This window comes from Emydura macquarii, unplaced genomic scaffold (genome assembly GCF_026122565.2).
Source record: "Emydura macquarii macquarii isolate MOO-44397 ecotype Brisbane River unplaced genomic scaffold, CSIRO-AGI_Emac_v2 contig_2676, whole genome shotgun sequence".
In the NCBI taxonomy this organism is placed as follows: Eukaryota; Metazoa; Chordata; order Testudines; family Chelidae; genus Emydura; species Emydura macquarii.
Window position 1 is genome coordinate 25,902,302 of NW_027132813.1, and position 12,539 is coordinate 25,914,840.

Sequence of the window (12,539 nt, forward strand, 5' to 3'; positions counted from 1 at the left end):
ACATAACTACAATCTTCAATGTACAGCAAAATCTTCCTAACAGGAGCACCCTCAAGAAAGATAAAGGTATATATATAATGAAGCTGACATTGTACAGTTATTCTTCAAGGCCTTTATTTTAATTTTTTAATCAGCAACCAGGAATTACCCTTTTTTATCCCCATCCAGTTCACATCCTTCCTTAGGTGCAATTAAAGTTTTCACTAGTACTGTGTTACTCATACTACAAATCTAATAGAAGAACAGCTTACTGTGTACTTTTTATATATATGATTTTAAAGTATTCTGAATGGCAAACAGCTACAAAATTAATCTTTGGTCAAAGAAAAAACTGCTTATTCTATTAAATGACAAATAGTACATGAATGTAATTCAAGCCCTTGTAATCTATGTGAACGCAGGGCAGAGTAAGGTTGTTCATGGAACTTTAACTATGAGTGTTTCCTAACTTGAGTGCTTGGCATTCTCAGTGTAAATTTTTGGATGGAATTTTTTTATAACTCCTATAAATGTGTGATTTACAACTGTTTCCCACTTATGTCTAGCTAGAGTCACACACCAGATCACTTAGCTCTTGAACAATCACCAAGGGATTAAAGTGAAGGCCTTTAAAATCATCAATCCTTATTGATTCTAGCCAAACGGAACTCTATAGCATATAATATTAAAGGCTTAACGAATTTTATAGATTCTTCCTAGAGTTTCCAAGTTCTCCATATCATTTATAGACACATGCTTCTTAAAAAAGCATGGACTGAAAAAAAAAAGGATTTCTTCAAATGAGTTCATCCTCTGATCTCTTCAGTGCATATTCAGTAATACATTTTTACATGGCCTCCATAATACGGAAAATCACAACATTCTTTACTGAAAGTTAATGATAGATGAAGGAGAAAAGAAAGATTATAAGACATTATTTGAAGAGGAAGTAACTCTGACTGATTTGGAGGGAAGGAGAGTTCTAATCTAGGGCAGGACAAGTGAACGAGTGACCAGACAGCTATCACGGTTGCAAGAATTGGGTAGGAAATAATTTCAGGGTGGGGAATGACCAAGATTTTCAGAAACTGAGTGCCAAGTTGAAAGAGAAATAGGTAAGAAGATCCAAAAACAAAAACAAAAAACTTTTCACCTAGCAAGCAGGGTTAGAAAGAGAAATGTATTTTGAAATTAGGAAGAGAGGTTGACAAGAGAAAAGGATTTTGTATTTTTAAAATCAGGAGATGTAGGTTGTAAACTCCATAGGTCACAGACTGTCACTTAATATATGTTTGCACAGTGCCTAGCACAATGGGACCTAACCCTGACTGAGTCCTTAGGCCCTACTGCAATGCAAACAACACAGACTTTTCAAGAAGTAGGACAGAGAAAGATTCAGAACTGTTAGAATACAGCTGACAAGAAGGCAACAAAAGTAAGGGCCAGGGGGCCAAAAGCTAATGAATAGAAGGAAGTTGGTCACGGCTTCACTGGAGACGAGGACTGAAGAAAAGAAAGGGTAGGTTCTAGGTTACAGGCTGATCAAGTAAGAATAACTCATTTTGCAAAAGTAATGGAGGCACGTTCCTTTTTTTGTATTGTTCTGTCTTTGTTTAACCTTCAAAGGGAAAGAGAAACAGAATCCTGGACAATTTCCCATGAGATCCTTCTACTTTTCGAAGGAACACAACATACAATGTGCATTTTAAAAACACCTTAGATTATCGAAGATGCAAGAATTTTTAAAAAGTTTAAATTTACTTTTTCACCCTTTATGTTTATTTTTCCCTCTCCACTCATTTTGGACGATGAAAGTAAATTGGTCAGTCACTTTTTTAAAAAATACAATAATAATAAGGAAAGTAAGTGTTTTGGTTGTCAGGCCCTAGCATCATGATTTTCACAGTCATAACATTATAGGAGAACATTTTAAAAACCATTCATGAAAATCTCAACTTCCTCTTTTTCTTTTCTTTCTTTCCTTTTTTTTTTTTTTTCCTTTTTTTAAATTTGGAGCCTTCATTGTTGTAAACAAAAGCTTGCAACCATGACCAAGGTGAGCACCTAAAAGCTCAAGTACCAGAAGGGAAATAAGAAGCACTCAAATGTATTTAATTTCCTGATTTTCAGTGCTTTAAAAGGATTTTCAAGTCAATCTCATGATTTTGGGGGGCCTGACTCATGATACTGCTCTCAGAAAAAGCCTCCAGACAGTGAGAAAGTAATACTTAGCTCCTATGCATTCTGAAAGCACTTTAATGTGCAAACAAATCACACTCTTTAGTGGGTTCTTCGTCGCCCTCTATGCCCAGTCCCCAGAGGGCATGAGTGTCTAACCGTTCCCAGCTACAGACCTGGTTAATTAACTTAAACTGTAGAGGCTCTTGCTTTTAGCTCTTGAGGTCCTGGGTTCAATTTCATGCCATGACCAAGATGGAGTCATCACACAAAATATGCTTTGGTAATTAGTGTTCTACGAAACTGTGGAATAGTCTCCCATATGATGTGGTGGAAACTACATATCACTTTTGGCATTTAAAATTTAAAATAAGTTTAAGACAAAGCACTAGAAAAAGTGTTAGGGAAATAATCCTGAAGTGGGGCTAGTCGAAAAAAGGTAATAGCTTTTCCTTCTCTAATTTGCATGATTTCAATGTGGTGGTGGTGGTAAGATGTTGATTTATTCTTGATAGCCAAGTGAGCCATGTTAGGCATATTCTGTGATCTTATACCTTTATTACACATTCTAACAGAGCAGTCTATTTCTGCTGCCATTTCAGTACTGGAAAAACTGAACGGTTTGCAACAGTTCAAGTTTTCTTTTCTTAAATAAAAAACGTAATCTCCAACAGTGATCTGCAAACTTGTCACACCACAGTATTTTATGATAAAATATAAATGATTTATAAGAAATACTGTAAAAATGATAGTCGAGCCTTGTGCTAATTGAGCTCTTCCAGACCTCATTAGTGTAACCCTCTACAGACCAATTACTGTAATAACATGATAAAATGCTATAAACATCGACGCTTAATAATAGGAGGATAGCAGGGACCTCTTACACATTTACACAGAGGGTCTGGATATTAAAATCATTAGTAATAATTTCATCCTTTCCCCGACACCCGGATTGTTAGAAATAATGTAATCTTTGTATTATTACAAATGAACTAATTGCAAACCTTAGTATCTATCTGGCAAGTATTCGGCATAACAAATGCATTTTAAAAGACTCAGGAGAATTCAAAACAAAAGTCAAAATCAAGTTTAGCAGGCAAAACCTCAAATGGGCTTTTTAAAATGGCAACAGGACAATCAAATGAAGACAATGTCACAGAAATAAAGGAATGGTATACAAGAGTGGAAGCAGACAACAGCCATCTACAAATCTCAACGACACTTCTTGTGGATTTAATGAAAGTTCTTCATTTAAATAATACAAGTGTCCAGAAGGGAAGACAATACACGTGGTAACAGGCAACTCACCAGGGGAGAACTCTCTATACTCACAATATTCAGAGCAATACTTGAAGTGTTTACTTCTGTTTCTGAGATTAGGCAATTTGGAGCACCTATGTACCGATGGGGGTGTGAGACATTGTACATCAATGGAGAAAGCTCCCCTTCTAGTGCTAAAGTTTCTTTCTTCCCAGATTCTCTTTTGAAGTCCTACAATGCTATAGTTATCATTTAAAACTATCAGAGAGACCGCATAGATCAAAAGACTGATCACCTGCCAAACAAGAAAAATACTACCTATGTCTTCAGTAAGTTATAAGCTGAATGTTTCCTTGTTATTTGAAGCATTCAGCATGAGTGAAGTTGTTGAATATATATATTTTTTTAAGTACTATATTTGCAGGTCACCTTTAACTACAATTATCTAACCTTTTCTTGCTGCCTCGCACCAATTTCAACTGACAGATTTAATGCCGAGTGGCTCAGAGCACTCTTTGGCCATATGGATGGTCTCTGAGCCACGCAGAGTTGCAGTAAAAACAGAAGAAGACACAATCAAAGAAATACTAAGAAAAAACGTGTTTAATTATATTTCACAGTTTTCTAAATCCAGTTAAGGCTCAGGGGATTGTGCTTAGTGAAAAACTAGTAAAGTAACCTATATTCTTATCCTCGCCAGGATAAATTAGAGTAGAACCTCAGTGTTATGAACCCTTTGGAAACAGAGGCTGTTCGTAACTCTGAAATGTTCATAACTCTGAATTAAACATTATGGTTGTTCTTTCATCAGTTTACAACTGAACATTGACTTAATACAGCTTTGAAATGTTAATATGCAGAAGAAAAATGCTGCTTTTAGCCATCTTAATTTAAGTGAAACTAGAACAAAAACAGTTTCCTTACCTTGTCAAATTTTTTATTTTAAACTTTCCCTTTAGTTTCTTTAGTAGTTTATGTTTAACAGCATTGTGCTGTATTTGCTTCTTTTTTTTTTTTTTTTTTTTTTTTTTTTGTGGTCTCTGCTGCTGCCTGATTGCATACTTCCAATTCCAAATGAGGTGTGTGGTTGACTGGTCACAGTTCATAATTCTGGTGTTTGTAACTCTAAGGTTCTACAGCACTTAACCTTCCCCCTTTTCCTCCAAGTGCTTAGTATCTGCTTATTCCCTTGGAAAAACATAGCATGTACCCTATTATACTTCAGCAAATGGATCTCACTGATATTGAACGCTCTGCTATCAACTCTTTAAATACATTTGCATTATGAACACTTGAATTAGACACAAACACTGAAACTAGAGTCTTTGGTTACCTTAGGTGACTGAACAGTGAAATCAAATAATGGGTAAACTCAATTTTTAAAGGAAGTACTTATAGCAGCATATTTTGAAGGGCGAGCATACATGTTGTTGGTTACCATTATAAAGAAAATCAATAGCATATTTATAATGTGTACCTGGTGATGCTGAATGTTCTTTATATTGCAAGAAAAATTCTGGTACAGTTGGAATTTGTTAACATCTTTCTCATTTACATTTTTTGATGACACTTTTGCCAAGGCTGACTGGATACAAATGTACCTTTGCTGACATCTAAATACAAAGAAGATAAAATTAATTGGGCAATATGGGCAATATGACATGAAGGCTTTAATAGTGTAATTAGAGTTTGTGTTAAAATACAAAATCCTACTGAAATAAATATGGAGCTGATACTACTGTTTTCAATTGCATTTTATGTCATAGTCATCATAAGGAGAATTATGATAATTTGTCTTAGGGATGAGAATGAAATTATAAAGGACAGTGTAATATACGGACAGCAAAAGAATTTCAAGCAGAGCTCAGAAAAAGCTGAGCCTTATCCTTCTCAAGAGTGACCCAAGTGGACACCCAAAGGCTCCATCTACACTGCAATTTGGAGGGTTTTCACTAGCCAAGTTGTGACAGCACTGTGGATGAGGAACAAGTTTAAACTCTTATGAAATTGGCCAGTCCCAAAGGTTTCTTAAGCCTGGAGACTAGCCAGTTTTTGGAGATTTGGGAAGGCCCATAAAAAGATATTGTGTGGAAGGAGAAGAACTGGTCTATGTTTGGGGCAGAGAGACTCAATCTGGAAACCCAGATGGGCACAGTCCTGCTAACCCCCTGGCTATGTGTCCCTTACACCTGTCCGATGGGGTAGCTATACCTTCTGTGGCTACTGCATCCTAACACCAGCCTCATGCCATGAGTGGGCAGCTGAGAATAATGAGACACAGTGAGAAAAAAAGTGGCTCCAGGCCAAAGAAACTAATAGGTGGATAGGCAGCATGACAGTCTAGAAAGCTGCAGAAGAACTAGTTCAGTTTCTAGGAAAGTGAGGGAGAGAAGACAGCAAAATTTATTCAGCTCCTTCTCCTCACTCATCCTTACGATACTAGAGTAAACTAGTTTAGTAACCTAGGATAAAATTTTCAAAAATACCTAGTGCACTTAGTAGCCCAAATCCTATTTTCAAAAGTGACTTACGGTTTTTGTACATGGGGAAAACTGACCAGAACAACTATTCTGAAATAGCTCCTCGTGTGAAGACACTATGCCAAAATATGCCAGAATAGAGAGAGTCCACACCAGGGTGCTGTACCCAGTAGTTAAATTATCCTGGAGTAGCTATTATGGAATAGCTATGCTGTAGACAATCCCTTAGGCTTTTGGGAGCCTAAGTCTCACTGAAAGTCAATTAGGCAATTTTGAAAATTTTAACCATAATCTTTAATGATTTTATCCAATCTCCAGTTTTAAATGGTATTTAAAAAGCAGTTTACGAAAGTTATAACCGTCCACATGATTGGTGTAATGATACCAAATAAATTGTTTTTTAAAATATCATTCCAGTTTACCATGCAAAAAAACGACCCTGCTACCATTGTATGTTGAATTATAACTCCTCTTTTCAACATAAACCACTCCCTTAAACAACTATTTGTTTTAAACCAGTCCTAAATCAATTACTTTTCCTAACCTCACCCACATAATGTTGTTATAAAGTTCAACTGCAAAAGGAAAAAGCTTTCAACTATGTTTATTTCTCCTGTCATTTCATACAAATGGAGTTCAGGAGGTTGCAGAACACTGCAAAAATATAATGTCTTTAATAAAAGCTTACATTTCACTTTGCATGCAGTATTGTTGTAGCAGTGTTGGTCCCAAGATATTAGAGAGGAGATGATCCAATAAAAGATATTACCTCACCCACTTTGTCTTTCTAAATTTCATGTTAGCATTTAACCAAACTCAATATCCACTTGTTGCTTTCCACACCCTGCTCCAGTGGGATTTATGACATGATAGTAAATGGAATATGTGCTAGGCAGCTAACTTCTAGGTTGTCTTTTAAAAAAAATGTTTCATGGCAGCAATTCTTAATTTGTAATTTAAACTGATACAATAGAACAGTGTTTCTCAAAATATGAAACTGTAGGACATCAGTGTTCCATTAAGCATTTTCTGGTGGTCTGCAGAATTAATTATTTTGAGAACAAAGTAGTAAAGGAACAGGGGTGGCTGACCCATGAGAGCATCTCTCTCTCACAAAGCAGTCCTCAAAAAGTCCTCCATTCTAAGTAGATGTGTGAGCGCCACATGCACAGTCACCGGAAGGCTTTTCCCCTAGTGGTATCCGTAAGGTCGGCTCTGGAGTCCCCTGAAGTCACGCCTTCATGGTGCCATATACAGGGCCCTGCTGATGTCCCACCTCTTCAGTTTCTTCTTCCCAGCTGGCTCTGACTGAGGGGTAGGCTGGTGGGTCTTGGAATGGACATAAGCAACACATCTCAAAGAACAACAGTTATGGAAGGTTAGAAACTCTTTTTTCTTCTTTGAGTACTTGCTCATGTCGATTCCAAATAGGTGACTCCCAAGTAGATCCACAGGACGGGTCGGAGTTCAAAGACCTGTGTATTGCAGTACCACTCTACCAAGTGCAGCATCGTCTCTGGCTTGCTGTGCAATAGCATACTGTGCCGCAAAGATATAAATAGATGACCACATCACGGCTCTACAAATGTCTTGGATCGGGATCTGAGTGAGGAATGCTGCCGAGGACGCCTGTGCCCTTGTGGGTAATTTTTGTCAAGTCATAACACGTCATGAAACATGCTGTGATCCATGAAAAGATTATTTGTGATGATACCAGAAGGCCTTTCATCCTGTCTACAAAGAGCTGCATTATTGTTCTAAAGGGTTTAGTCCTCTTTATATAAAAAATCCAAAGCCCATCTAATGTCCAGTGTATGCAGCCTCTGCTCTCGCCTGTTGGCCTGTGGCTTTGGGTAGAAAACCAGAGGAAATATGTCCTGGTTCGAGTGGAATTGTGACACCACCTCTGGAAGGAAAGCCTGGTGAGGGCACAGCTGAACCTTGTTTTTGAAGAAAACTGTATAAGGAGGCTCAGATGTGGGGGCCTTGAGTTCCAAGACTCCCCAGACTGAAGCTATGGCCACTAGAAAGGCTGCCTTCCAGAATAGATAGAAGAGAGCATGTTGCTAGTGGTTCTTGACAGTACAAGATTGAGATCCCACTGGGGAATCAGCTGACACATTTGAAAGTATAACCTGACTAGACCTTTAAGAAAACGCCCCACCATGGGGTTGCCGAAGACCGAACAGCCTGCAACCCAGGGATGAAACGCTGAGATTGCAGCCATGTGGACCTTGATTGACAATACCAACAGTTCCTGCTGTTTGAGATGTAACAGATAGTCCAAGATAAAAGGTATTGACAACACCGCGGGTAGAGTACCCTTCTGCATTGACCAGATGGAGAACCTCTTCCACTTAGCTAGGTAAGTGGCCCTGGTGGAAGGTTTTCTGCTGCCACAGAACACCTCTTTGACTGGTTCTGAGTACTCTAGTTTCAGAGGATTCAGCCATGGAGCTTCCACACCATGAGGTGGACAGATTGGGTAACAAAGGTGGCCATGTTCCTGAGTGATCAAGTCCAGAACAAGAGGCAGACTGATAGGGTTCAGGAGCGTGCTATACTAGTGTGGTGCGGCCATACTGGGACTATCAGAAATACGGAAGATCTTTCCTTCCTCACCTTCAGCAGGACCTTGTAAACAAGCAGGTGAGGTGGAAACACATAGAAGAGATGGCCTGACCAAGGAATGTTTCCATGACTGATCCTGGGCTGTGATTCTGGAAAAAGCAGAACTGCATGCATTTCCTGTTGCATTTCATCGCAAACAAGTCTATATGGGGAACTCACCACTGTTGGAAGATGTTGTTCACCACATCTGGGCAAAGAGACTACTCGCGGTTGGAGAAAGACTTGCTGAGGTGGTCCTCCAACTCATTCTGAGACACAGACAGGTAGGATCGAGGTGAATCGAGTGGGCTATTCTGAAGTCCCACAGTTTGAGGCCTTCCCAGCAGAGGGGAGAGGATTGGGCTCCACCCTGTCTGTTTATATAGAACATCGCTGTTGTATTGTCCGTCATGACCGATACATATTTGCCTTCCAGGTGAGCTTGGGAAGTCTGACAGGCCAAGAGTATTGCCCTCAGTTCTCTTACATTGACGTGGAGTGAGAGCTCTGCCTGGGACCAGAGGCCTTGAGTCCTGAGCCCCCCTAAATGAGCTCCCCAGCCCATCACTGAGGCATCAGTGATCAGGAACAGTGAGGGGTAAGATGTGTAGAAGACTGAGCAGACAGTCTGCAGATTGAGCCACCAGTGGAGGGTTTCTAACACAGAGGGAGGAAGTAAGACTACCTTGTCTATGTGGTCTCGGGACAGATGATACACTGAGGCAAGCCAAGCCTGGAGTGGTCTGAGACGTAGGCTGGTATGCTGAATGACATATTTGCATGCCACTAAGTGCCCTAGCAGCTTCAGGCTGTGGTGGTGGGGTACCGTTTTAACTCTTCTATGATGCATATAGTCTGGAATCAAGATTCCGGAAGAAAAGCCCTGACTGGTTTGAATCTAACACTGCCCCTATGAATTCTATCCTCTGAGAGGGCGGCAAAGTTGACTTCTACACATTGACCAGGAGACCCAACTTGGAGAAGGCTGACCTTATCAATTGTACATCTATTTCCATCTCCGCCTTGGTGCTACCTTTGATCAACCAGTCGTCCTGGTACAGATAGACCTACACCTTCCACTTCCTCAGGAATGCAGCGGTGACTGCCAAACACTTGGTAAACCCTCGAAGGCCACAGAAAGGCCGAACAGAAGTACTGTGAACTGGTAGTGGGTCTGATTGACTATGAACCAGAGAAATCTTCCTTGACTTGGAATGATCAACATGTGAAAGTATGCATCCTTCAAGTCATGGGTGGCATATCAATCCCGGGGAACCAAGGAGGTAATAATCAAAGCCAAAGATAGCATGCAAAACCTCAACTTCTTCATGAATCTGTTGAGATTTCATAGGTCCAGAAAAGAGTCAGACTGCTTTTGGGATTAGGAAGTAGCAGGAACAGAATCCTTTCCCCCTTAGCTCCTGAGGAACCTCTTCCACCACTCCTATCTTTAGGAGCGCCTGCAGTTGTTGTGCTAGAAGTTGCTCATGAGAAGAATCCTGAAGAGGGAGGGGGAGAGTGCGAGGGAGGGGACGGAACTGAACTGAAGGGAGGATCCAGCTCTACCATGTGTAGCATCCAGCAATCCGATGTGATCTGGACCCACGCATGGTAGAAGTGCGATACCGGTCCAAAAAGAATAGGGATGAAGGATCCAAGTTCTGAATTGGTATGCTACCCTTGGGCGTACCCTCAAAAGTTAAGTTTGAAACCAGAGGACTGCCTCGTTGGTCCAGGTTCTTGGCTGGTAGAAAGCTGAGAGGATCTCCTCCTGTAATTCCTGCCCCTCTTGTGGTTACACTCCTGCCTGAGTTGGGATCGGTAGAACCAAGGTCTGGATTGCGGTTTGAAATGCCTCTTCTGCAGCACTGAAATGCGGAGGCCTAAGGACTTTAAAGTAGCCTGAGAGTCCTTAAGGCTGTGCAGTTTCAAGACTGTACTCAGAGAATAGCACCGGACCCTCGAAGGGAAACTCAAAATTATTTATAGGTATCAGTTCAAACAAACACTAGGAAAACACTTTCAGAGCAAAAGAAGATCGATGATTCAGTGACCATCACAGGAGGTAGAGAAGGAACTGAAGAGGTGGAGGGTCAGCAGAGCCCTATCCACGGTGCCACAAAGACGCAACTCCAGGGGCTCCAGAGCCGACCCTACCAATACCACAAGGGGAAAAACCTTCCAGTGACTGTGCATGTGGTGCGCACACACCTACTTGGAATCAACATGAGCAAACACTCGAAGAATGAAATGTTAAGGATCCACTACACAGCTGCATTACATCCTCTCATTTATAAAGGAAGTATTGCTATTTGTTCATCTTTTGTTGCGTATATTAGCCAATCAGAACCTACCTAATTCATAATGCAGTATATACTGCTAAAAAATTACTTTTTCTAGATAAACTGTTCCATATAGATGACATTTGCACTAAATCTGTTCTCTGTTCCAAACAGAATGCAGCAGAGAAAAAAACAGCACTGCAAGAGCAACTGTCACTCTACTGCATCAATATTCATCAGAGAAAGCAATTAAATCTGCATTGTTATTTGGTATAACACAAATAAATTCATTCTGCTAAAACATAGTCAAAGATCAACATCTCCTGCTTGGAAAATAAATCTCTCTGCTTTGGCATTTGTATTAAAGGGTGAAGACTATTATTTTCACACTATTTTAATTACACTGACACTATGCCTTAAAAATTAAACCTTGGAAAATGAGCCATTAACCTTTACAGGCTGCATCAAGTGGCCTAAGTGGGTAAAACAGAAGTCAATGGAGTAACTGCAACTGGTAAGCACTTGAAAAGATGCAGTTTAAGGGAGAAAGGGGAAGAAAATTTTCCTTCTAATTCTGAATCCCCCTAAAACTGTGAGGGAGAACAATTCATTGGGCTATTGTGAGTGAAGCTGTTGAGAGACATTCTAGATCCAGGCTTTGGGGGGTTAAATATCCTGTCCTGATCAACAGATTTCTCCTGTTCTGGTCCTAAATAAATTTGCCAGGCAAGGGGCTAAGGACTGTGTGTACACAGTACAGGGATAGTCAGTAATGCTTCTTTCCCAGCATTTGTGTGGGGCAATTTCTCTGGCCAAACACAAAAAGAGACAGAATTTGGTCATACAACCTGCAAAAAAAAGTGAATGGCCATGAAACTTCCAAACTTACAGTATCCTGATGAAATCCAATGTATCTTTATCTTTAGCAAACATGTCGGCAAGGATGTGTTGCACTCCAGCCTCTACTTCCTTAATAGTTGTAAGTCCTTAAATGAAAATATGACTAATTATTATAAGGAGTCTAAAAACCAGAACATACTAAGTAACCACATCAGTAATCAAACATATCCCTAAATACATACAAGAGGAAAGGAAATATATACAAGATACTAGAATAATTAGGAGTGTTTCAGTAAAAAACCCAAGTTGATGGAATTAGGAAATACTATCTGGCCATCTCTTCCAAAATATCTTAAACTAATATCAGATTCTTAAAGTTCAGATTATTAATTATATTACCGTAAACCAAAGCAATGTTAATTGAGAGAAGGATAACGAACATGAATAACTGATTCTAAAAATACTTGGTTGATCTTCATATTTATTATACATTAGAATTATTAAAAATAATAAAATTAACTATTTGGATCCAGATTGAGAGAGTTCACGCAAGATGAGTAAGCAGAACAGAGGATCACACGCTCCCTCTATCTACAGAGTATGTAACTTTTTTTAAGCATACTACATTATTGCAATCCCAAGTACCTTTCTATAAAATGCTATAAATTTCAGTATTACAAGTGGAACACATTGCGACCCCTATATTAAGGATGCCTGTTCTTCCAGGTGCTTTTTTGCTCTGTTTTTAATTATTTCAATCATTTTACTCAGCACAGATGTAAAGTTTACAGAGTCTGTAATTCCCCAGATTACTCCTATAGCCTTTTTTTTTTTTTTTAAATATCAGTACAAAAACATTTGCTACACTCCAATTCTGTGGAACATTGGCTGTTTTTAATGAGAGGTTGCA

General features: G+C 39.5%; 1 protein-coding gene across 2 annotated transcripts in view; it reads right to left on the reverse strand.

The window, feature by feature from the left end:
- SRBD1 (S1 RNA binding domain 1) overlaps window positions 1-12,539 on the reverse strand; it is a 212,456-nt gene that overhangs the window by 160,853 nt on the left and 39,064 nt on the right. For both annotated transcript variants that reach the window (XM_067565079.1, XM_067565080.1), the window contains 2 exons: window positions 11,679-11,775; window positions 4,895-5,030 (listed from right to left, as the gene is read on the reverse strand). In XM_067565079.1, the coding sequence (XP_067421180.1) occupies window positions 4,895-5,030; window positions 11,679-11,775 (233 nt within the window). The remainder of the gene's footprint in view (window positions 1-4,894; window positions 5,031-11,678; window positions 11,776-12,539) is intronic.